Below are 26,450 nucleotides of genomic sequence, written 5' to 3' on the forward strand. Positions count from 1 at the left end.
TGGAGAACTACCGCAAGTCACAAAGAATAACAGGAGCTGCCTCCACTATTCCAGTACCATGTTTCAACTTCAACATAATCACCTATGCTTAGTCTAATACAGTGACAACTAAAAGATTTAGTCTAATCAATGTAAACTAAATATGACACGGCTGTCCATGTTACTGATTTCTGTGTGTGCGTGCAAGTACAAACCGCATGTTGACTCACCCTATTTGTAGAAAAATAACGATGCCATCCTCCTCCCTTTCATGTTTCCTAAACGGTCTAGAACTCTGTCATACAGTACACACTTTAAGTTTTTATTGTCCTAGGCTACCTGGCTAAAATACCAGCTCACTAGACTCACTTCCTGTCATGGACAACAATACGTCTGGCCAACTAGTTAACATGAACCTACTTCATCTAGCTACATGGTGAACTTCCATCCTCTCAAGCCAGGGGCACAATATATGAATTTCTGGTTGTCACACTCTGACCATAGTTTGCTTTGTTTATTTCTATGTTTTGTTTGGTCAGGGTGTGATATGAGTGTGCATTCTATGTTGTATGTCTAGTTTCTGTTTCTATGTGTTTTGGCCTGATATGGTTCTCAATCAGAGGCAGGTGTTAGTCGTTGTCTCTGATTGGGAAACATATTTAGGTAGCCTGTTTTGTATTGTGGGGTGTGGGTTATAGTTCCTGTTTCCAGTGTTCAAACTTGGTACACTAATACTTGCTACCTTAAGGACTATTTTAAAGATTGAAGGCAGTCTGGGAAGCCTGTCAATCAACCAGGACTGATATTTTAATAAAATGGCTGCCATCTGGATTTCCTGTTAGAAGAAAATAGGGTATAAAAACAAAGGGTCGCACACTCCATATGTATAACCTCCCAGTCATTTATTGGGTAAGAAAACACAAACCTTTCAGCATCACTGTGCCTTCTTCAGGATAAAATAGAGTCAAATCATTCCAAACAATGTAAAAAATTGCTAATGTTATCTTCCCACTAAATAAATTCCACAGGTAATATAGAAAGTAATTCTGATCATAAAGTACTCTTAAGACCTTATAGGTGCACTATGCAGAAATGGCTCATTTCCTGGTTGCAAAAATTGTAAGAGTTCGCCAAATTTCTGTTTATGTGACAAAACAAGCAAGTATAGTGTAAAGAATCATTGTACCATCTGAACCACTATTAAATATATTTTCCATAACCAAAAATATTGTATTTACAGCTGTTTGAAGCTGGTGTACAAAACTGAAAGTAAAAGACGCAACAACTAAACTTAAGAATGGGAAGCATAGAAATAGCTCACAAAGAACAGATCTACCACATCTTAGGCTTGCTTTCAATGAGAATGACAGATGTAAGAAATGATAGTTTTTGTGAATTAGGTCTGGTTATCCCAAACGTTACAAATTGCAGTTTTAATAGGGGTCATTTTGACCATAGTCCAGCGGCTACATGAAGATTTTTGCTACTTTGTGATAGAGCCACTAACATTTCACACACATATAGGGAATGTGTTAATATGTCATTTTGGCTATAGTGCCATAACTGATTTTGTCCATTAGTCCCCTGGTGGTAATTTTAAATATGGCCACCAACCAGCTGCATGCATGTGGCGATTTTGAACTAGATTCACATGACCATATCTCCATAAATAATTGGTACATACAGCCCATTGATGGTTTAAAATGTTTGAGTGGGTCTGGAAAGCACAATAAAATGGCTAAAAAATGCCATATATACGTATCCTTTAAACTTTTTGTAGAAAAGTGGGGAAAACTGATTCCTGGTTGACTTATGCTTCCCAAATTGTCTCCAATCTTTAAAATGTCTAATATTAGTGGGCCAAGTTGGATGTTGGAACGATCTTGTGTATACTGTATTTGGTTCTTATCCACTGTTTGTTTCACTTTCACCTCCTGGCCAGCAGAGGGCAATACCACGTTCCCCTCCCCTCAAATTACCCATTGTTAGTTTCTACATCGCTGGTCTTTATCAAATCTGTCAGATTTCTCGGGTGCTTTACACCGGGTACGCAGTTTAAAAGTCCAGTTAAACATTAATGCAGGTAAGCGCCATAAATTATGATTTTGCAGTCGGTTTATTAAGCGGTGTAGCTAGCTCAGAGCGGTCTGATTCAATTTTTAGAAGCTGCGTTTGCTGTGTCTAAGGTTTGCATTACAATGTGTTGGCTACCTAACGTAGCTGATTTAGCTAGCTAGCAAGCAAGCAAGGATTAGCCTGCTGTCTAATTCTTCACTCAGCTAAACGTGTATTCTGTTTTTGGACTAGCCATACAGTCTATTGTCATGTTATGACACTTCTTGCTAAATTGTATTTTGCTTGCTGTTCAGCAATATCTCTTTCTGTTTTGCTTCCCAATGCAACGCTGTATCAGTCATGGCATGTAACGTTATCCTTCTGCTTTCTCTAGTCACTGATCATGAAAAGTTCAAAGGAAGCTGTGCAGACTGCTGCCAAGGAATTCCTGCAGTTCGTGAACAAAGGAGTGTCTCCATACCACGGTAAGAACACGAATCATTCTAGGACTGGTAGTTTGATAGTTAAAGAAATGGTGTCAGTACTACAGGTTCAGAACAATGGCAATATAATATTTTGTAGGCATGTAGCTGTCAAGAGCATGTAACCAAATGCAGTGGGAGACTATTTGGACCTAACTTAAATGGACCTTGATCTCTAAATAAGATAGATATCTTGCAGGTGGATGTCCTCTTTCTGAGCCTGTACGGATGCCGTTTTGTTGTGTTGCCTACCTTTGCACTCTGATCCATGTACAGTCCATTCACATTATCCTTCGCCTAGATCCCCTCCTGAGCTGTCTTAACGCCACCCTCTTATCAGACAGTTAATTGATATGTCCCCCGGTTGCACAGGTTGTAACTCATAAAAGGAACGAGGTGGCTTGACGTTAATGTCCTGCTCTTTTCACTCTGTCCTATTTGTGAGCAGTGGTTGAGGAGTGTAAGTCTCGTCTGCTGGGGGCTGGCTTTACTGAGCTGAAGGAGACTGAGCAGTGGAACATCAAGCCTGCCAGTAAGGTCAGTCAGTACATGGAGGTTCCAGTCTGACACTGATCTACACAGCTTTATAGGGCTTCATCTTATAGGGATCAAATCATATTTTCCTGTCAAACTGTGCTTGATTGAGAACTAACTACTCCTCTTCTCTCAACAGTACTTTGTGACCCGTAACTACTCCTCCATCATCGCTTTTGCTGTGGGTGGACATTTCAAGCCAGGCAATGGCTTCACTATGATTGGAGCACACACAGACAGCCCCTGTCTGAGGGTAAGGATGAAATTCTACACTTGGGAAATGACTGGGCTGTGTTCATTAGGGACAAAATGTTTTGAAACAGTGAGGTAATGTCTGAACATGTCCATTTTAAGAACAAATATTTTATGGTGTACCCTACTGAACACGACCCAGGGCTAACACCGCCAACCACTGGGGATAGTAGGTCATACTTGTATTTCGTCGCTAACTTGACACCCTTCTCTCTCTGTGTGGTTGATTCAGATTAAGCCACGGTCCAAGAAGACCAAACAGGGCTGTCTGCAGGTCGGGGTGGAGTGCTACGGAGGAGGAATCTGGAACACCTGGTTCGACCGGGATCTGACCATCGCCGGTCGTGTTATGGTCAAGGTATGGCAATGTAACCCTACCCATCTAACCCTTCATTCACAACTGAAACATTAAGGTTGGCCCATTTCTTAGGTTTCTGAACTTTCATGAACTATGTGTTGGAGTGTGTCTGGAGAATGGAGGTGTGTTTGTGAGAGGACCTTACATGGGAGTTGTTGTGTTGTTGTGGTGCAGACTGGAGACAAGCTGGTCCATCGTCTGGTTCACGTGCCCCGGCCGATCATGAGGATCCCCCACCTGGCCATCCACCTCCAGAGGGACATCAACGACTCCTTCGGCCCCAACAAGGAGAACCACCTGTAAGTCCCAGGTTGCATGTCAGAAGTCTGAACTGGCTTCCTCTCCTCCATCTACACTGATCTGACGACAGGACAGGTGAAGGCAGTATGGCTGGAATTTGCTGTCACCTGTTCTGTTCTTTCACATCAGTGCAGTTGAAGGGGAGGAGACCACTATATAGACTATTGAGATACACCCCTCAAGGGACCAGGAGAACAAACATGAATTGGACAGGAAAATAAGTGTTTAGTAACTGTGTGTGACAGAGTGCCCATCCTAGCCACTGCTGTACAGGAGGAGTTGGAGACTGGCTGCTGTTCCACTGGGGATGCCTGCGATGCCACCACTTTTGTAAGACTCTTAACTATCCATATCTCTCACTGTACACTCTGCAGTACCAGATAGTTATACACAGTCCAATGTACCACACACACTAATCAATCACTTGCCTTACACAACTTCAGTAGTACATTAGTACATTTCTCCATCTCTCTCACTCGTCCAGGCAGAGAAGCATCACCCGGCCCTGGTCAAGGTGCTGTGTTCAGAGCTGGACGTTCAGCCTGAGGCCCTGCTGGACTTTGAGCTGTGTCTGGCTGACACTCAGCCAGGAGTGAGTCTCCTCTCCTCAACACCTCTTCCCCCTCTGTTGTTAATGACATCGATAACAGATTACTGACGTGTGTGTGTGTGTCTGCTGCATAGGCAATTGGTGGTGTGTTTGAAGAGTTCATCTACTCCCCCCGTCTGGACAACCTCCACAGCTGCTACTGTGCCCTACAGGTGAGTCTCCTCTGTTCCAACTCAACACTCCACCTCCAGACACTAACACCAGCCACCTCAACAACCGGTCTCCTTCTCAAAGTACAGCTCTGAGAGTAGGAACCTCACATCTTTTCCTCCGGTGTGTTTGAGAGGGACGAGAGTAATCGGAACATGACTACCACCATAATGTGAACGTCCTCTTTAACCTTACCATTCATTCTCCTAACCTCTACTTCCTCTTTAACCTTAACCTTCATTCCCCTAACCTTTACCCTCTTTTCCTCTGTCCACTAGGCTCTGATGGACTCCTGCATCTCTGGAGACTCTTTGGCCACAGACCCCAACATCAGGATGGTGACTCTGTTTGACAATGAAGAGGTCTGTCCCCCAGTCCTGTGTTGGCTAAATTCCTTCTGTGTAGAGCTAGGGCTTCTCCTTCACTGGCCTATAGCTATGAACTATAACTAGGTCCCAGGGTTTTCTGGTGGTTAGGAAAAACCCCTGGGGACATATTCACAAAGTATCTCTGATAAGGAGTGCTGATATAGGATCAGGTCCCCCCTCTGATTAATTAAAAATGTACAACTGATCCTAGATCAGCACTCCTACTCTGAGATGTTTTGTCAATATGGCCTCTGTATATCTAACTCAGGGCTCTCAACCCTGTTCCTGGAGAGATACCCTCCTGTAGGTTTAGACTCCAACCCTGTTCCTGGTAGAGAGACCATCCTGTAGTGTAGGTTTAGACCCCAGTTGTAAAATGACTGATTTAGCCTATCACCCAGCTAATTAATAGAATCAAGTGCTCTAAATTAGGGTTGGAGTGTGAACCTACAGGAGGGTAGCTCTCCAGGAACAGGGTTGGAGTATAAACCTACAAGAGGGAACTGGTTTGGTGAACCCTAACCTAACACTTAACACTTCCCCCTATGGCCTGTAGGTGGGGTCAGAGAGCGCCCAGGGGGCAGCGTCCAACCTGACAGAGCTGATCCTGAGTCGACTGTCCTCCTCCCCCACCAACCTCACAGCCTTCCAGCAGGCGGTGCCATGCTCCTTCATGATCAGCGCCGACATGGCCCACGCCCTGCACCCCAACTACCAGTCAGTACCATACAGTAACCTGTCAATCACTCCAGTCTCTATAGTAACACTCCAATTACCAGTCAGTTTACTCCTACTCCCTATAGAAACGCCGCACTGTTAATCACTCTGTGGTTGCATCCCAATTCTCCACCATTTTCCCAAAGTGTCTACTTCCTGCCATGGATTTAATGGTAGAGCCTCCCCTCATGCCCATTATTACACCAACCAAATGTTTTTAGATCCATGACAGAAAGTGTGCAAGTGAGGTCAGGTTCTAGAACGTCATCCCAACTACCAGTCAGATTCTAGAACATCATCCCAACTACCAGTCAGGTTCTAGAACATCATCCCAACTACCAGTTGCTTTTGAGAGCCTATTTCAGATGGGTGTTATAACTTAAATACAGTCAGAATTGAAATGTCTATCGTTGACCTAAGAAATTCCACATGGTGTTGTAGTGTCTCTAGTAACACCCCAACTACCAGTCAGAGGTTGTGTCCTGATTCTCCACCCTTTTTCTAAAGTGTGACTGGTAGTTGGAATGATGTTCCTAGAGACAATGTGCTGTTACTCCCCATAGAAAACATACTAACATTTGCACTGTCTCTACCAGTCAGGTTCCAGAACAACATCCCAACTACCAGTCAGTCAGTGTACAGTATACCTGGGGAATAATAGTCTTATTTATTTATGATATATTTATATCATATTGGATATATAATTGACTGCTCTTGTATTGTTTTTGTGCCAGCTGGGACCAGAAGACAATTTGAAAGATGTTTGCTGTGTTTATAGTTTTCATCAACTTTCATTTTCACCCTAGGGAGAAGCATGATGAAAACCACAGACCAGCCTTCCACAAGGTACAGAGCTCAAATGACCCCCTCAGCAATACACACTGAAAACCCACATTAGAACTGGTGGACATATTGTTGGAATCTTCTACAAAAAATGTCTACAATTTAGATTTAGGTAAAATAGTCATAGTGGACCTGTGTAATATTTGTGGCAGACATGCTATACATTTATGTATGTTTTCTATACAGATATCTGAAGTTGTAGTCAGTGTGATTGTCTGAATGTCCTCTCTCTCAGGGTCCTGTAGTTAAATTCAACAGTAACCAGCGCTATGCCACTACGGCTGTGACAGCCTCCATCTTGAGAGAGATCGCCAGTCGTGTTGGTGTGCCTCTTCAGGTAATTGGCGTGTGTGTGATTTGTTCATACATACTTGTTTCTGTGTGTGCTTGGTGCAATGCGCGGGTTTGTGATCTTGTTTCTTAAATCCACTCCGCAAGGAGCACATCTCCTAGCAAAGTAGTGCTGAGGTGAAGAAAGTGCAGTGGTGTAGTGGGGATTTTAAACCAAGCCGTTTCTGTAGTGGGGATTTAAACCAAGCCGTTTCTGTAGTGGGGATTTAAACCAAGCCGTTTCTGTAGTGGGGATTTAAACCAAGCCGTTTCTGTAGTGGGGATTTAAACCAAGCCGTTTCTGTAGTGGGGATTTAAACCAAGCCGTTTCTGTAGTGGGGATTTAAACCAAGCCGTTTCTGTAGTGGGGATTTAAACCAAGCCGTTTCTGTAGTGGGGATTTAAACCAAGCCGTTTCTGTAGTGGGGATTTAAACCAAGCCGTTTCTGTAGTGGGGATTTAAACCAAGCCGGTTCTGTAGTGGGGATTTAAACCAAGCCGGTTCTGTAGTGGGGATTTAAACCAAGCCGGTTCTGTAGTGGGGATTTAAACCAAGCCGTTTCTGTAGTGGGGATTTAAACCAAGCCGTTTCTGTAGTGGGGATTTAAACCAAGCCGTTTCTGTAGTGGGGATTTAAACCAAGCCGTTTCTGTAGTGGGGATTTAAACCAAGCCGTTTCTGTAGTGGGGATTTAAACCAAGCCGTTTCTGTAGTGGGGATTTAAACCAAGCCGGTTCTGTAGTGGGGATTTAAACCAAGCCGGTTCTGTAGTGGGGATTTAAACCAAGCCGGTTCTGTAGTGGGGATTTAAACCAAGCCGGTTCTGTAGTGGGGATTTAAACCAAGCCGGTTCTTTAAACCAAGCCGTGGGGTAATGGTGATTTAAACCAAGCCTTAGTGCAGTGGGGGGTGGGGGGGGATTTAAACCTAGCCTTAGTGCAGTGGGGTAGGGGTTATTTTAAACCAAGTTTATGGGAGAGATGAGGGAGACTGAAATGAGAACGTCTGCCTCTTAAGAGTAGATGAAGGATGTTCCGCTCCCACAAGGGCACTTTATTCACCTCAGGGCCTGGTGAAACTACCGCTCTGGTCCATTTCCCTCCCTGAAGTGTGCACTCATTCACCCCCATATGGACTCAGAGGAATGGACCGCTGTAAAGCCAGATTTAAATAGCAGAGAGGCAGGAAGGACAGTTCCAGTTCTGACTCATGTTGAGTTTCCCCACACAGCTGACATCCAATGTATGTCTGAGTGATTAATGGGCATCCATGGCACATGGAAATGTAATCAATAAATCTGAATGTAACAGTACATGTGTTTTATTCTCTCCACAGATGCTTCAACTGTACCTAGTAAGCGTGTGTTAATTCATTACCCTCCTGACTCTGTTTCTGTGGCCCCAGGATGTGATGGTGCGTAACGACAGCCCCTGTGGGACCACCATCGGCCCCATCCTGTCTTCCCGCCTGGGGATCCCCGTGCTGGACATCGGTGCCCCCCAGCTGGCCATGCACTCCATCAGGGAGATGTGCTGCACCTCCGGGGTGCTCCAATCTACCAACCTATTCAAGGTACTGGACCCTGTACTAACCCACTCCATCAGGGAGATGTGCTCCAGTCTACCAACCTATTCAAGGTACTGGACCCTGTACTAACCCACTCCATCAGGGAGATGTGCTCCAGTCTACCAACCTATTCAAGGTACCTGGACCCTGTACTAACCCACTCCATCAGGGAGATGTGCTCCAGTCTACCAACCTATTCAAGGTACCTGGACCCTGTACTAACCCACTCCATCAGGGAGATGTGCTCCAGTCTACCAACCTATTCAAGGTACCTGGACCCTGTACTAACCCACTCCATCAGGGAGATGTGCTCCAGTCTACCAACCTATTCAAGGTACCTGGACCCTGTACTAACCCACTCCATCAGGGAGATGTGCTCCAGTCTACCAACCTATTCAAGGTACCTGGACCCTGTACTAACCCACTCCATCAGGGAGATGTGCTCCAGTCTACCAACCTATTCAAGGTACTGGACCCTGTACTAACCCACTCCATCAGGGAGATGTGCTCCAGTCTACCAACCTATTCAAGGTACTGGACCCTGTACTAACCCACTCCATCAGGGAGATGTGCTCCAGTCTACCAACCTATTCAAGGTACTGGACCCTGTACTAACCCACTCCATCAGGGAGATGTGCTCCAGTCTACCAACCTATTCAAGGTACCTGGACCCTGTACTAACCCACTCCATCAGGGAGATGTGCTCCAGTCTACCAACCTATTCAAGGTACCTGGACCCTGTACTAACCCACTCCATCAGGGAGATGTGCTCCAGTCTACCAACCTATTCAAGGTACCTGGACCCTGTACTAACCCACTCCATCAGGGAGATGTGCTCCAGTCTACCAACCTATTCAAGGTACTGGACCCTGTACTAACCCACTCCATCAGGGAGATGTGCTGCACCTCCAGGGTGCTCCAGTCTACCAACCTATTCAAGGTACTGGACCCTGTACTAACCCACTCCATCAGGGAGATGTGCTGCACCTCCAGGGTGCTCCAGTCTACCAACCTATTCAAGGTACTGGACCCTGTACTAACCCACTCCATCAGGGAGATGTGCTGCACCTCCGGGGTGCTCCAGTCTACCAACCTATTCAAGGTACTGGACCCTGTACTAACCCACTCCATCAGGGAGATGTGCTCCAGTCTACCAACCTATTCAAGGTACTGGACCCTGTACTAACCCACTCCAGGGTTGGGGTCAATTCAGGATGTACACTAAATTTCCAATTCCCTTGAATGCTTGTCAATTAGGAAAATGTGGCTTTGGAATGACCCCCTGACCCTGACCCACTCATCACACTGATACCCTTTTCACTCTGCTGTTTCTCTATGAGCCAAACTGAGCCAAGCGGTTCTGCCTGGCCTGGGTACACATCTACTGTAGTTGCTGGACAATGTGGAAGGAAAATATCAGAGCCAGCACAGTGTGGGAACAGCATGTTAGTGTGAAAGTGGTATCAGACAGTCCGTACATTCTATGGGTCGAATTGTGTTGTAATCTGACCAGACATAGTGAACCATAATGTCTCACTATGTTGATGTATGATGATGTTGTCTTCCGTCTGTTCTTACCAGGGCTTCTTTGAGCTCTTCCCCACTGTGAGAGACATGGTGACTGTGGACTAGCCTGGGGGAAGGACACAGCATGGACAGAAGGACAGACAGATGTCCTCCTCTGGGTCTCTCTACACACAGTGTTATTTGTATACTCACATGACACACAGTGCTACAGCAGAACGTTTTGCACACATTCAGAGGCAAGGAAAGTTTCCTTCAAATGATGTTTCTGATGAACTGAAATGGTTTATAAAATAATACATTTTTAATCTACACATCCTCTCTCCTTCCCTTGTTTTTGTTCACTCACTCATTCCACACACATATAGTCCTAAAGGCTGGACGCAATGGGCACTGCAGTGCCCCTGGACCAATTATAGGGGGTTAAGTCGCTTGCTTAAAGGCACAACGGCAGATGATGCATTTCCGCACTAGATTTTCCCGTCATGAGTGCTGAAACAACATACAATGTTGACAAATATACTGAACAAAATCTAAACACAACAGTTTTACTGAGTTTACAGTTCATATAAGGAAATCAGTCAATTTACATAAATTCATTAGGCCCTAATCTATGGATTTCACAATACTGGGCACTGGTGCAGCCATGGGTGGGCCTAGGAGGGCATACGCCCACCCACTTGGGAGCTAGGCCCAGCCAATCAGAATGTGTTTTTCCCCACCAAAGGGTTTTTTTTTCAGACAGAAATACTCCTCAGTTTCATCAGCTGTCCTGGGCTGGCATGGTTACATGAGGTTGGAAGTGGCTTGTGGTAGAGAAATGAACATTCAATTCTCTGGCAACAGCGCTGTTGGACATTCCTGCAGTTAGCATGCGAATTACACGCTCCCTCAACTTGAGACATCCGTGGCATTGTGTTGTGTGGCATTGTGTTGTGTGACAAAACTGCACATTTTAGAGTGGCCTTTTATTGTCCCCAGCACAGGGTGCACCTGTGTAATGATCATGCTGTTTAATCAGCTTCTTGTCAGGTGGATGGATTATCTTGGCAAAGGATAAATTATCACTAACAGGAATGTAAAACAAGTGTGTGCACAATTTGAGAGAAATAAGCTTTTTGTGAGTATGGAACATTTCTGGGATCTTTTATTTCAGCTCATGAAACATGGGACCAACACTTTACATGTTGCGTTTATATTTTTCCTCAGTATATTTAGAGGAACTGACGAATACATGGTAAAAATGACTTGAACTTTATTAATTTCGCCTAGTGGGCTATGATGCAATGGTGGGTCTCCCAAAGGTAAACCAGCCATGCAGAAAGACTAACCCCTTCCGTTCCTGATCCGAAGCAGCGTGCATCCCGGGATTTACACGTTTCTCGCAACACTTGCTGTCTCACTCACAGTTGGTGCGCTTCTGCTGCCGAAAATCCACGTCCTTCCTTTGGAGTCGGAGTGGATGTGCGACATTTAGAAAGTCCCTCCGATAGTTGACACGGATCATGAGGGTTTAAAACGCACCGCTGAACAGCTCTGTCTGTCTTGGGGAAAACCATGGGATCTCAGCGACTATGGAGCGTGTTATGTGTGATGGCGGTGTGCTATCAGACGGGGATGTCAAGCAGATACGGTAAGGGAGAGAAATGAACTGAGTCACTCAGAGGCAGGTAACAGGTCTACATACACAGCCATTTAGAAATCTCAGCCAAGGCAATAGCGTATAGTGAATAAATCAATGCAATATATTGACGGGGTCCATGAGCCATATTCTGCTACTTACTTCAAACTGGATTTGCCAGAATAGCAACTAAGAATATAGCCACATATGCTCAATTATTTTAGTATCATTCACCGTACTGTTTTGCTTTTCTGTGCATTGTAGCATAGTGTTATAAACAATGTGAATTTACTTATACATTACACATGTTAAGAAATTGAGAGATTCAGATGTGATTCAACATCATTTCTGGATGTTAGTTATGTTTGTTTAGGCTATTGGAGGCTATGTAGGCTGAATCTACAATTGCTTCACAATACACTTGGTTTGATTAGTGACTTGAGGCTGTCGACTTCTGCTTGGATTGAATGATGGGTTTTGCGAAAACAGCGTCAGGCATGATTCATCATAGCTCCTCTCCGCAATAATAGTGGAGCAAGGACCAGTAATAGCCTGCTGTGCCCCACGCTTTGGCTCGGCGCGCTCAATAAAAACAAAACTGTTTGAGAGCGTTTCTTCACGTCATTCAAAAGTCAGAAGATTAGGGTTTGTTTTTTGTGTCGGCTACTGGTCTGGTGTTTTTGCTTTTGTGGATGACGATGTCATTTTGATTTGGGTAAAATGCACTGCGCTAAGTTTAAACAACATGCACTTGGCTATTGATGCAATGTCAACCCAATGCAAGGAAATTGAATGACAACCTAGGCAACCACTGTCATAGGTTTACCAAGGCCCATTCTGTAATACTGCGATTGCAACCACCCACTTGCTTACCACACATGACCTCACGCCCTCCAGGCTGGTTAGTAGTTCAATTACTAAAGTTGGATCCTGTTCCCATGTAGCTAGCCTACTGCTGGCCGTTTATCAATGTAGGCTGCAGCCAATCCTACCACCTCGAATTGTACATCAATAGCGCCTGCGCGCTCATTTCAGTACCATGGACAGTGCATACATACTCTCTACGTCAATGGCATGTGCGTTGGTTATAGCCAGTCATTTTAGAACCATGGACAGACGGCAGACTCAGCACTGATGGTTCAGAACAGTGCGCTTGTTTTCTGTGTCGATGGCCGCTTGACATTTCGGTGCTGTAGGGCAGGCTAAACCTGTGCTGTGGAGGCAGACAGGCAGGCACACACACTGACCTTAACTCAGTTCTGGTGAGATGTAGACCTGACTACTGTTAGTTCATCACACTAGGGGAAAATGTATTACTTTGCATCCTTGATTTCCAGCTGTTCGACACGGTTGGTTATCTTGTAATGCGGTTATTGCTTACTTACCGTGTGTGTCAATCTGAGGAGAATTATACCATGTCTAACTGGCTATGACTGCCTTCCTTTTGACATGCCGGTTTGTGGAGTTATCAGAAGTGAAACAGTAGGCCTAACATTGTGCAGGTAACTAATAAACCAATAGTAGCGTACCCCATCGGTGTGACTCACCACCACGACTGTAGTCACTACCTGAAGGATCCTTCATTCATATGGCTTCACCCCATGTGAATAAACAGGAATGAGTGAGAACTGCATATATTCTAATGTATTTGGAGATTTTGTTGGATGGCCAGACCAATTTACTGAGCATGTTTAAGACACAACACTAACAAAGCTGAAGAGGCATATACACGCGTATGTATCAAGTATAACTCACCTATTCTGATGGTTATGAATCACATAATGATAGTCTTTAAATCTGGTGGTACTGATGGTTATGAATCACATAATGATAGTCTTTAAATCTGGTGGTACTGATTGTTATGAATCACATAATGATAGTCTTTAAATCTGGTGGTACTGATTGTTATGAATCAGATTATAACAGTCTTTAAATCTGGTGGTACTGATGGTTATGAATCAGATTATAACAGTCTTTAAATCTGGTGGTACTGATGGTTATGAATCACAATATGGTACTTGTTAGATCTGGTGGGGTGTTACATTTCTCAGGTTGTCAAACAATGAGAGGTGAGACACAGGTGGTGTGTGACTTCAGCCCATAGCATCACCTGTCATGGCCATCTGTCTATATACACCTTGGAGGACAAAAACAAGTCTGTTTTCTGAAGATTAAAAGGGCCATCCGCAGTTGAAACAATAACAAAGAGGGCTCCCCGCCACCGTTTTGATAAAAAGTTGAGGGATGGGGTGGCTGGAGAAATGGAACCACTCTTAAATTCTGTACATCACTTATATACAAATTATAGTTTTAACCATCTTTTGAGTCTATACAGTGTTTGTTTACATTCACATTGGAGTAAATCAAGCTTATCATGTTGGATTCTAATGGGGTACAACATTCTCATGAGGCATTTCTAAGTTTAAGATTACCCCTTTAAATCTGTAAAATATAAGACTGCATCCCAAATGGCACCCTATTCCCTATATAGTGCACTACTTTTGACCAAGGCCCTATTCCCTATATAGTGCACTACTTTTGACCAGGGCCCATAGGGAACAGGGTACAATTTGAGATTCAGACTCTTATCTGAAGCTATAAAAGAGAATTCAAATGGACAAAGCCTCACCAGACTCACCATTATTCAACTCAACATGTCGTGTCTGTCATCACTCTATCCCTGTACTTATAGCCCATTACTTTATTGTCATTTCAGATATGAAAGGATATGATTGTAGTTGCAGTAACATATTAAAAATAGCCCTTGTGTCGTAGAGTGCTCCCCCACTTCCTCTGTCCAGGCCCTGACTCCCAGTGGTACAGATCTGCTATCTTAATTTGATTACTGTTGTTGCAGAGATGTATCCTGCAAATTTTAGTGTATTCAAGGTTTTAAAAGGCTTCTAAAGTATGTAATACCCACCTGATTTGCACCAACGGAAAATGTATCAACCCCTACAAAAATGTCCATTAATTATAATCCACATAATAATTCCAATTTCATTTTTCTGCTATGAGAAGCAGGGTCAAATTAAGGTAGCACATCTGTAGGCTGAGAGAGAGTTTGAGGGGGGATAGAGAGAGAGCGAGTTTGAGAGGGAGAGAGAGTTTGAGAGGGGGAGAGAGAGAGAGTTTGAAGGGGAGAGAGAGAGAGAGAGTTTAAAGGGGGGAGAGAGAGAGAGTTTGAAGGGGAGAGAGAGTTTGAGGGGGAGAGAGAGTTTGAGAGAGAGAGAGAGTGAGTTTGAGGCAGAGAGAGTTTGAGGGGGAGAGAGAGTTTGAGAGTTTGAGGGGGAGAGAGAGAGTTTGAAGGGGAGAGAGAGTTTGAGAGAGAGAGAGAGTGAGTTTGAGGCAGAGAGAGTTTGAGAGTTTGAGGGGGAGAGTGAGTTTGAGAGTTTGAGGGGGAGAGTGAGTTTGAGAGTTTGAGGGGGAGAGGGAGAAAGAGTTTGAGGAGGAGATTAGGGGAAGGGAGATGGAGGAAAACAAACTCAGATCATCGAGGAGAAAGAACAGGAAACACCCAGTCATGTGACTGAGTTTAACTATGGGATTGAATTCATAAAGTGTGTGTGGGGTGGAAACATCCAAGGTGATAATTATGTCCATGCTGTTTGGAACTCTTTTGTTTATGGAGCTCTGACTCATGCATGTCTACAGCACAATGCAGCAAATGTTGCCATGATACAGTCCTGTGCTAATTATTGACTGCTGTAATAGCTTTTATTGACTGTTGTGGGATACACATAATCAGCTTACAGTACATGCCTCTTCCTCAGAAAGAACCTAGAATCCCGATAAACTTGTGTGTGTTACATCTCTCCCTCATATTTCTGAACAGCTGAAATAACAAAAAAAACAGCCCAGAGAATTACGCCACGCAGTTTGAAATGACTGTTGCTATGATACTTACAACCCAGGTCACTTCACTTTATTGGTCTTATTTCACATCTTGAGTTTCTTGAGGTAGAACACAATGGACAATGCCATAGATGACATCACAAGGTCACACCAACTGATAGAATGCAAAATACATGATACAACACAGTGCTGTACAACAGTTAAGAATAGGCCTAGAATGCAGGGCCAAAGTATATTCTCTTAGATGTAAGATACAGCAATACTCATTACTAGAACAAGAGATGTACTATGACCTAGCCCCCTGGGATTGATAGTCTGTATTTCTGCATGCGGTTGATTGATTGACATGCTCTTGGGGCTCGGGGGCAGTGCACTAGTGATTTGTCCAGTCTGTGATGGACTCTAGCTTGGGAACAATCTCCCCTGCTTCTGCTGCAGACAGACGAGAGAGGGATGGACAGAGGAAGAGAGAGAGGAGTGTGAAGAAAGGGAGGGATACAGCGTGTATTAGTCATCATATCGCAGATATATCCAGACATGGATTCAAATAGTATCTGACTTCTTTCAAATACTTCAAGCCTTTGATTGAGCCTGCCTGAGGTGGCAGATGGACGGGGCTTGGACCGTTGCGACTATTCCATTGGTTCCGTTGCTCGGCGCCAGGCAAACTCAATCAAATGCAGCTAAAGTATTTGAAAGACAACTAATACTGTTTCTGGTGCACGGAAAGACATGCTCTGTTTTCTCGTCTATGTTTCTTCTTGTCTTGTCTGTGATCTTGTCTTTGTGTCTGGGGAATCGTATTGTTTCCCCCACAGAGAGACAGCCCTCTAGGCCAGTCTGTCTCCCGCTTCTGTTTTTGTAATACAGTACACACATAATCATGAATGCAAACTCACTCACATACGCACACACACACACACACACTCAGTGTGTACAGCCGTGTTGTGTCACATCTGGCCGTGTTTCCTCCCCAAGCAGACTGGAGCTCTGTAAAGGTCACCCATTACCTCCTTTATATATATATATATATATATATATATATATATATATATATATATATATATATATATATATATATATATATATATATATATATATATATATATATACACACACAGTCTGCTACATACATACATACATACATACATACATACAGACACACAGACACACAGACACACAGTCTGCCATCCAACACAACCCCCTGCTCTCTCTCAATTCAAAGGGCTTTATTGGCATGGGAAACATATGTTTACATTGCCAAAGCAAGTGAAGTAAAAAATGAACAGTAAACATTACACTCACAAAAGCTCCATAGGAATAGAGACATTTCAAATGTCATTTTATGGCTTTATACAGTTTAGTAATGATGTGCACATTGTTAAAGTATACAAGGGAAAATAAATAAACATAAATATGGGTTGTATTTACAATTGTGTTTGTTCTTCACTGGTTGCCCTGTTCTTGTGGCAACAAGTCACAAACACTGCTGCTGTGATGTGATGTCACACGGTGGTATTTCACCCAGTAGATATGGGAGTTTATCAGAATGTGGATTTGTTTTCAGATTCTTGGTGGGTCTGTGTTATCTGAGGAATATACAGAGCATTCAGAAAGTCTTCAGTCTTCAAGTCACAAACACTGCTGCTGTGATGTGATGGCACACTGTAGTATTTCACCCAGTAGATATGGGAGTTTATCAGAATGTGGATTCTTGGTGGGTCTGTGTAATCTGAGGAATATACAGAGCATTCGGAAAGTCTTCAGACCACAAACCTTTTCCATATGTTGTGACGTTCAGCCTTATTCTAGTGTGTATATATATATATATATATATGTATGTATGTATGTATGTATGTATGTATGTATGTATGTATGTATGTATGTATGTATGTATGTATGTATGTATGTATGTATGTATGTATGTATGTATGTATGTATGTATGTATGTATGTATGTATGTATGTATGTATGTATGTATGTATGTATGTATGTATGTATGTATGTATGTATGTATGTATGTATGTATGTATGTATGTATGTATGTATGTATGTATGTATGTATGTATGTATGTATGTATGTATGTATGTATGTATGTATGTATGTATGTATGTATGTATGTATGTATGTGTGTGTGTGTGTTAAATCCCCCCTCATCAATCTACACACAATACCCCATAATGACAAAGCAAAAACAGGTTTGTAGAATTTTTTGCAAATGTATAAAAATAAACAACTGAAATATCACATTTGCATAAGTATTCAGACCCTTTACTCACTACTTTGTTGAAGCACCTTTGACGCCGATTACAGCCTCAAGTCTTCTTGGATATGACGCTACAAGCTTGTATTTGGAGAGTTTCTCCCATTCTTCTCTGCATATCGTCTCAAGCTCTGTCAGGTTGGATGGGGAGCGTCGCTACACAGCTATTTTCAGGTCTCTTGGGAGGTGTTCGATAGGTTTCAAGTCCGGCCTCTGGCTGGGCCACTCAAGTCCATTCAGAGACTTGTCCCGAAGACACCCTTGCATTGTCTTGGCTGTGTGCTTAGGGTCGTTGTCCTGTTGGAAGGGGAACCTTCACCCCAGTCTGAGGTCCTGAGCACTCTGGAGCAGGTTTTCATTAGGGATCTCTCTGTACATTGCTCTGTTCGTCTTTCCCTCAATCCTGACTAGTCTCCCAGTCCCTGCCGTTGAAAAACATCCCCACAGCATGATGCTGCCAACACAACGCATTACCATAGGGATGGTGCCAGGTTTCCTCCAGACGTGACGCTTGGCATTCAGGCCAAATAGTTCAATTTTGCTTTCACCAGACCAGATAATCTGTTTTCTCATGGTCTGAGAGTACTTTAGGTGCCTTTTGGCATAAATGCCTGATTGGTGGAGTGCTGCAGAGATGGTTGTCCTTCTGGAAGGTTCTCCCATCTCCACAGAGGAACTCTGGAGCTCTATCAGAGTGACCATCGGGTTCTTAGTCACCTTCCTGACCAAGGCACTTCTCCCCCGATTGTTCAGTTTCGCCGGGCAGCCAGCTCTAAGAAGAGTCTTGGTTGTTCCAAACTTCTGCCATTTAAGAAATATGGAGTCCACTGTGTTCTTGGGGACCTTCAATGCTGCAGAAATAGTTTGGTACCCTTCCCCAGATCTGTGCCTCGACACAATCCTGTCTCAGAGCTCTACGGGCAATTCCTTTGACCTCATGGTTTGGTTTTTGCTCTGACATGTACTGTCAACTGTTGGACCCTATATAGACAGGTGTGTGCCTTTCCAAATCATGTCCAATCAATTAAGTTTAGCACAGGTGGATTCCAATCAAGTTGTAGAAACATCTCAAGGATGATCAATGGAAACATAGCAAAGGGTCTGAATACTTATTTAAATTAGGTATTTATGTTTTTTAAAATCTTTAATGCATTTGCAAAAATGTCTAAAAACCTATTTTTGCTGTGTCATTATGGGGTATTGTGATGTCATTATGGGGTATTGTGATGTCATTATGGGGTATTGTGATGTCATTATGGGGTATTGTGATGTCATTATGGGGTATTGTGTGTAGATTGATGAGGAAAATGCTTTATTTAATCCAATTTAGAATAAGGCTGTAATCTAACAAAATGTGGAACAAGTCAAAGGGTCAATAATTTCCTAATGCCCTGTGTGTGTCTCTACTATGGTCATACATTTAGCAGGAGGTTAGGAAGTGCAGCGCAGTTTCCACCTCATTTTGTGGGGCAGTGTGCACATAGTCTTCTTTTGAGTGCCAGGTCTGCCTACAGCGACCTTTCTCAATAGTCGGTCACAGTGGTCAGGTATTCTGCCACTGTGTATTCTCTGTTAGGGCCAAATAGCATTCTAGTTTGCTCTGTTTTCTTTTGTTAATTCTTTCCTATGTGTCAAGTAATTATCTTTTTGTTTTCTCATGATTTGGTTGGGTCTAATTGTGTTGCTGTCCTGGGGCTTTGTTTGTGTTTGTGAACAGAGCCCCGGGACCAGCTTGCTTAGTGTCCTCAGCTTGCTTAGGGACTCTTCTCCAGGTTCATCCATCTGTAGGTGATGGCTTTGTTATGGAAGTTTGGGAATCGCTTCTTTTTAGGTGGTTATAGAATTTAATGGCTCTTAAATTCTCTCTCTCTCTCGCTCTCTCATTTCCCTCCCCCAGTTTAATTCAAGGGTACATTATTGTCATGACATATTGTCAATTGCCAGAAAATCTGAAATAATAGAAAATCTCTCTCTCCCTTCCTCCTCTGTCTCTTCCTCCCTCTCTATCTCTCTCTGTTCTTCCCCCTCCCTCTCTCTCTCTCCCTTCCTCTCTCTCTCTTCCTCCCTCTCTATCTCTCTCTGTTCTTCCCCCTCCCTCTTTCTCTCTTTCTTTTCCTCTCTCTCTCTCCCTTCCTCCTCTGTCTCTTCCTCCCTCTCTATCTCTCTCTGTTCTTCCCCCTCCCTCTTTCTCTCTTTCTTTTCCTCTCTCTCTCTCTTTCTCCTCCCCCTCTCCATGTGCTTCTCAGGCTGTCTGTTTGAGAAGAAGCTCTGCCCCAGAGACCAGCCATGCTCAGATGGTCAGTATGACATAACACCATCTCTCTATCTAACCCATCTTCTTCACGTTGTCTCACTATACAATCCTCTCTCTGTCACCAGACACTCCAGGAGGTGTTGGCAGTTCTTTTAATAAGACAGGGGTGTCAAATTCTTAGTCCTCGTGCACCAAAGTCTCTTCCTGTTTCCATTTCAGCTGTTACTGATTGGCTGGAGGCTACACAAATGTCCAATCAGTCTGTGGTCTAGACCTGGGAAATCAGGTGTGTAGCCTCCAGCCAATCAGTAACAGTAATTTATCAATAAGTTGAAATGGAAACAGGAAGGAGGAGACTTTGACGCTTGACAAAGATTTTTTATTATGTTGACAAGATGGTCGAGTGACCTCTCTAATAATGGAAATACATGTCCTCAAAGATGGAAGGCAGGCAGGAGGAGTCGAGATCAGGTATTTGTGTTTATTATGGATCCCCATTAGCTGCTGCCAAAGCACCAGCTACTCTTCCTGGGGTCCAGCAAAATGAAGGCAGTTTATACAGTTTTAAAACATTACAATACATTCACAGATTACACAACACACTGTGTGCCCTCAGGTCCCTACTCCACCACTAACACATATCTACAATACTAATTCCATGTGTATGCGTGCTAATGTTTGTGTTGCTTCACAGTCCCTGCTGTTCCATAAGTTGTTTTTTAATCTGTTTTTAAAATGTAATTTTACTTCTGGCGTCAGTTACTTGATGTGGAATAGAATTCCATGTAGTCATGGATCTATGTAGTACTGTGTGCCTACCATAGTCTGTTCTGGACTTGGGGACTGTGAAGAGACCTCTTGTGGCATGTCTTGTGGGGTATGTATGGGTGTCTGAGCTGTGTGCCAGTAGTTTAGACAGACAGCTCGGTGCATCAACATGTCAATACCACTCATAAATAAAAGTAGTGATGAAGTCAATCTCTCCTCCACTTTCAGCCAGGAGAGATTGACATGCATATTATTAATGTTAGCTCTCTGTGTGCATCCAAGGGCCAGCTGTGCTGCCCTGTTCTGAGCCAATTGCAATTTTCTGAAGTCCTTTTTTGTGGCTCCTGACCACACTACTGAACCGTAGTCAAGGTGCGACAAAACTAGCGCCTGTAGGACCTGCCTTGTTGATAGTGTTGTTATGAAGGTAGAAACTAGGGCCTGTAGGACCTGCCTTGTTGATAGTGTTGTTATGAAGGCAGAGCAGTGCTTTATTATGGACAGACTTCTCCCCATCTTAGCTACTGTTGTATCAATATGTTTTGACCATGACAGTTTACAATCTAGTGTTTCTCCAAGCAGTTTAGTCACCTTAACTTGCTCAATTTCCACATTATTTATTACAATATTTAGTTGAGGTTTAGGGTTCAGTGAGGGTTTTGTTCTAAATACAATGCTTTTAGTTTTAGAAATATTTAGGGCTAACTTATTCCTTGCCACACACTCTGAAACTAACTGCAGCTCTTTGTTGAGTGTTGCAGTCATTTCAGTCCCTGTAGTAGCTGACGTGTATAGTGTTGAGTCATCCGCATACATAGAAACTCTGGCTTTACTCAAAGTCAGTGGCATGTCATTAGTAAAAATGGAAAAAGCAAGGGGCCTAAACAGCTACCCTGGGGAATTCCTGATTTATAACTAGATTATATTTGATAGGCTTCCATTAAAGAACACCCTCCGTGTTATGTTAGACAAGTAACTCTTTAACCACATTATAGCAGGGGGTGTAAAGCCATAACACAATAATGTCAAAAGCTGCACTGAAGTCCAACAAGACAGCCCCCACAATCATTTTATCATCAATTTCTCTCAGCCAATCATCAGTCATTTGTGTAAGGTGGCACTATTCTAGCCAATCAGAGGACAGATACCCTTGTGAACAACAGGCAAAACTCCATATCAAATTGCCAAAATGCTACATGCGTCCACTTATGTCAGTTCATTCATAACAACCTAACCATTACGAAACCTCTATTCGATCGAATAAGCCTCACGTAGCAAATTAGCAATAAAAAAGGTTGTTGACCAAATTCGACACTCTCATTGATCTCCACACAAAAATTCCTCACTTCCTGGTTTTATTTTCTTGGACAGACTTTAGGTGGAGTAAACCCTCTCTCTTCGCCTCTTCCTCTCTGCGTTGGAGGACTAGAGTTTGACACCCTGTATTAAAACAAACAGTCCGCTAAGTGTAAAACCTACAGCACACACCCTGTATCTCTTTCCTTCCCCCCTCGTCCGTTATGTCTTCCCTCCTTCATTCACCCCCCTTGTCTCATCCCACCTTGTCTCATCCCTCCTTGTTCCACCCCCCTTGTCTCATCCCACCTTGTTCCACCCCCCTTGTCTCATCCCACCTTGTTCCACCCCCCTTGTCTCATCCCACCTTGTTCCACCCCCCTTGTCTCATCCCACCTTGTTCCACCCCCCTTGTCCCACCCCCCTTGTCTCATCCCACCTTGTTCCATCCCCCTTGTTTCATCCCACCTTGTTTCACCCCCCTTGTCTCATCCCACCTTGTTCCACCCCCCTTGTCTCATCCCACCTTGTCTCATCCCCCTTGTCTCATCCCACCTTGTTCCACCCCCCTTGTCTCATCCCTCCTTGTTTCACCCACCTTCTTCCCCCCTTGTCTCATCCCACCTTGTTCCACCCCCCTTGTCTCATCCCACCTTGTTCCACCCCCCTTGTCTCATCCCACCTTGTTCCACCCCCCTTGTCTCATCCGACCTTGTCCCACCCCCCTTGTCCCACCCCCCTTGTCCCACCCACCTTGTCTCATCCCACCTTGTTCCACCCCCCTTGTCTCATCCCTCCTTGTTTCACCCACCTTCTTCCCCCCTTGTCTCATCTCCCTTGTTTCCACCCCCTTATTTCACCCCTCTTGTCTCATCCCCCCTTGTCTCATCCCTCCTTGTTCCACCCCCCTTGTCCCACCCCCCTTGTCTCATCCCACCTTGTTCCACCCCCCTTGTCTCATCCCACCTTGTTCCACCCCCCTTCTTCCCCCCTTATTTCACCCCTCTTGTCTCATCCCACCTTGTTTCACCCACCTTCTTCCCCCCTTATTTCACCCCTCTTGTCTCATCCCCCTTGTTTCATCCCCCCTTGTCTCATCCCCCCTTGTTTCATCCCCCCTTGTTTCAACGACCTTGTCTCACCCACCTTGTCTCTTGGAATCTGTTGTTTAATCTGTAACCAGTCACATCCTGTCTTTAAAATGGTATTCGCTCCCCAGTTCCAGTGTGCATCCCAAATGGCACCCTATTCTATGGACCCTGGGCAGAAGTAGTGCACTATATAGGGAATAGGGTGACATTTGGGACTTCCTGCATATAATGACGTTAACCAGTTTGACGGTTGTGATGGGCAGGTGTTCTGCTGTCTACTGTCTCATTGGAAATACTACATTATTCATACTCAATTAACTCAATGGCAGTTGTCATGTGTTTCCTGATTTTTGTCTACAGAACTGCATGTGTGCAAATGTGTTTGCAAGTGTGTGTGAGCGTGTGTGCCTTCATGTACGATGAGGCACACTCTGAGCATCAGTGTGTAAACATACGGCCTCTCTCCGTCAACCTGCTCTTAACCAATCACGTCTCTTTCCCACCGTTTCCATGGCAACAGTGACATCACCCGGGTGACGGCAGTGTCTCTCCCCCATGTGTATGTTAGAGAGAGAGAATGGGTGAGAGAGAGAATAGAGCTGGGCGATGACTCATCGAGACCCACTCGCACATCTACAAACACGCAAACATCACCATAGTACATCTCCATAGTACATCACCATAGTACATCACCATAGTACATCACCATAGTACATCACCATAGTACATCTCCATAGTACATCACCATAGTACATCTCCATAGTACATCTCCATAGTACATCTCCATAGTACATCTCCATAGTACATCTCCATAGTACATCACCATAGTACATCACCATAGTACATCACCATAGTACATCTCCATAGTACATCACCATAGTACATCACCATAGTACATCACCATAGTACATCACCATAGTACATCACCATAGTACATCTCCATAGTACATCTCCATAGTACATCTCCATAGTACATCACCATAGTACATCTCCATAGTACATCTCCATAGTACATCTCCATAGTACATCACCATAGTACATCACCATAGTACATCACCATAGTACATCACCATAGTACATCACCATAGTACATCACCATAGTACATCACCATAGTACATCACCATAGCACATCACCATAGTACATCTCCATAGCACATCACCATAGTACATCACCATAGTACATCACCATAGTACATCACCATAGTACATCACCATAGTACATCTCCATAGTACATCTCCATAGCACATCACCATAGTACATCACCATAGTACATCACCATAGTACATCACCATAGTACATCTCCATAGTACATCACCATAGTACATCTCCATAGTACATCACCATAGTACATCACCATAGTACATCTCCATAGTACATCTCCATAGTACATCACCATAGTACATCTCCATAGTACATCTCCATAGTACATCACCATAGTACATCACCATAGTACATCTCCATAGTACATCTCCATAGTACATCACCATAGTACATCTCCATAGTACATCACCATAGTACATCTCCATAGTACATCTCCATAGTACATCTCCATAGTACATCACCATAGTACATCACCATAGTACATCACCATAGTACATCTCCATAGTACATCACCATAGTACATCTCCATAGCACATCACCATAGTACATCACCATAGTACATCTCCATAGTACATCTCCATAGTACATCACCATAGTACATCACCATAGTACATCACCATAGTACATCTCCATAGTACATCACCATAGTACATCTCCATAGCACATCACCATAGTACATCACCATAGTACATCTCCATAGTACATCTCCATAGTACATCACCATAGTACATCTCCATAGTACATCACCATAGTACATCTCCATAGTACATCTCCATAGTACATCACCATAGTACATCTCCATAGTACATCTCCATAGTACATCACCATAGTACATCACCATAGTACATCACCATAGTACATCTCCATAGTACATCTCCATAGTACATCTCCATAGTACATCACCATAGTACATCACCATAGTACATCACCATAGTACATCTCCATAGTACATCACCATAGTACATCTCCATAGTACATCTCCATAGTACATCACCATAGTACATCTCCATAGTACATCTCCATAGTACATCACCATAGTACATCACCATAGTACATCACCATAGTACATCTCCATAGTACATCTCCATAGTACATCTCCATAGTACATCACCATAGTACATCTCCATAGTACATCTCCATAGTACATCACCATAGTACATCACCATAGTTGTGTGCGCGTGCATATGTGTTTATATGCATGCGTGTGTGTGTTCTCTGTGCTTTGTAGATGTGTCTGCTGCCCCCAGCAGGAGAGGGTTCTGATGTGTTCTGCTGTGTTCTCTATATTCTGTAGGTTGGCTGTTTGGCCAGTCTCTGCTGCCCCAGCAGGAGAGGGTTCTGATGTGTTCTGCTGTTTTCTCTATATTCTGTAGGTTGGCTGTTTGGCCAGTCTCTGCTGCCCCAGCAGGAGAGGGTTCTGATGTGTTCTGATGTGTTCTGCTGTTTTCTCTATATTCTGTAGATGGACTGTTTGGCCAATGTCTGCTGCCCCAGCAGGAGATGGTTCTGTATGAGGTGTCAGTGCCTGTGCTGCACAGACTACAGGAGGTGCTCAAGGAACTGATGATGCAAGGTAATTAAAGTTACACACACATGTACACACACACACACACACACACACACACACACACACACACACACAGCCACATATAGACATATCCGTACTCCATGCATACTCACTAACCCATTCCCACAAAGGTTGTTAGGTTCAGAGTGTGGTTGTAAAAGTGAACTGTTACCTTAGTGATGGTAAAGATCATGAACAGATAATCAGGTCTCATCTGCTACCACGGCAACAGGGCTGAGGGCTCTATAAGGTCACACTCCTCAAGTTACCAGGTTACATCTATGACTACTGTGATTGACATCTGTATCGGCCTTTGGCTGTGCAGGATTGTCCTGGCAGGATGACATCACCCAGTACGTCATTCGCAAGGAGCTGAGCCGTGTTTCACTGACCCGCCCCCTGTCTGGACGTCATGACAACCCCTCGTCTCAGTGAGTCTCCTGCTCTGTTGACTATAATTAAAAGCAGATCTATAATTACATCTGTTCTATTTGTCTGCAGATTTCCACAGGAAGGTCTGTGACTCAATGGGGGAATTGTTTTGTAATAGCAGCCAGGAAAGG

At 43.8% G+C, this 26,450-nt stretch overlaps 2 protein-coding genes across 4 annotated transcripts in view; both read left to right on the top strand.

Annotated features, from left to right (window-relative positions):
* The first annotated feature begins 1,947 nt into the window (after nucleotides 1–1,947).
* On the top strand, nucleotides 1,948–10,382 carry LOC110504762 (aspartyl aminopeptidase). Of its 2 annotated transcripts, none has more exons than XM_036982366.1 (15): nucleotides 1,948–2,062; nucleotides 2,429–2,519; nucleotides 2,965–3,053; nucleotides 3,190–3,303; nucleotides 3,535–3,660; nucleotides 3,835–3,959; nucleotides 4,206–4,290; nucleotides 4,445–4,552; nucleotides 4,645–4,722; nucleotides 4,999–5,082; nucleotides 5,645–5,805; nucleotides 6,612–6,651; nucleotides 6,884–6,985; nucleotides 8,383–8,550; nucleotides 10,126–10,382. In XM_036982366.1, exons 1-15 carry the CDS (start codon nucleotides 2,057–2,059, stop codon nucleotides 10,174–10,176), a joined length of 1,428 nt encoding a protein of 475 aa, XP_036838261.1. In that variant the 5' UTR covers nucleotides 1,948–2,056; the 3' UTR covers nucleotides 10,177–10,382. The 2 variants fall into 2 exon arrangements, with proteins under 2 accessions (XP_036838261.1, XP_036838262.1); XM_036982367.1 differs by lacking the exon at nucleotides 1,948–2,062 and adding an exon at nucleotides 2,108–2,165 and having other exon boundaries at nucleotides 10,126–10,176.
* Nucleotides 10,383–11,448: 1,066 nt separating this feature from the next.
* Nucleotides 11,449–26,450, top strand: part of LOC110497026 (protein tyrosine phosphatase receptor type N) — a 42,403-nt gene continuing 27,401 nt past the window's right edge. For both annotated transcript variants that reach the window (XM_036982368.1, XM_036982369.1), the window contains exons 1-4: nucleotides 11,449–11,701; nucleotides 20,055–20,105; nucleotides 25,783–25,893; nucleotides 26,213–26,318. In XM_036982368.1, the coding sequence (XP_036838263.1) occupies nucleotides 11,626–11,701; nucleotides 20,055–20,105; nucleotides 25,783–25,893; nucleotides 26,213–26,318 (344 nt within the window). In that variant the 5' untranslated portion in view covers nucleotides 11,449–11,625. The remainder of the gene's footprint in view (nucleotides 11,702–20,054; nucleotides 20,106–25,782; nucleotides 25,894–26,212; nucleotides 26,319–26,450) is intronic.

Source organism: Oncorhynchus mykiss, chromosome 7, assembly GCF_013265735.2.
Source record: "Oncorhynchus mykiss isolate Arlee chromosome 7, USDA_OmykA_1.1, whole genome shotgun sequence".
Lineage (NCBI taxonomy): Eukaryota > Metazoa > Chordata > Actinopteri > Salmoniformes > Salmonidae > Oncorhynchus > Oncorhynchus mykiss.

Excerpts from the sequence above, each read along its gene's own strand:
- LOC110504762 (XM_036982366.1), top strand. Across the intron at positions 4,553-4,644 it reads TGGCTGACACTCAGCCAGGA|GCAATTGGTGGTGTGTTTGA; the intron begins GTGAGTCTCCTC and ends TCTGCTGCATAG. Across the intron at positions 5,806-6,611 it reads GCCCTGCACCCCAACTACCA|GGAGAAGCATGATGAAAACC; the intron begins GTCAGTACCATA and ends TTTTCACCCTAG.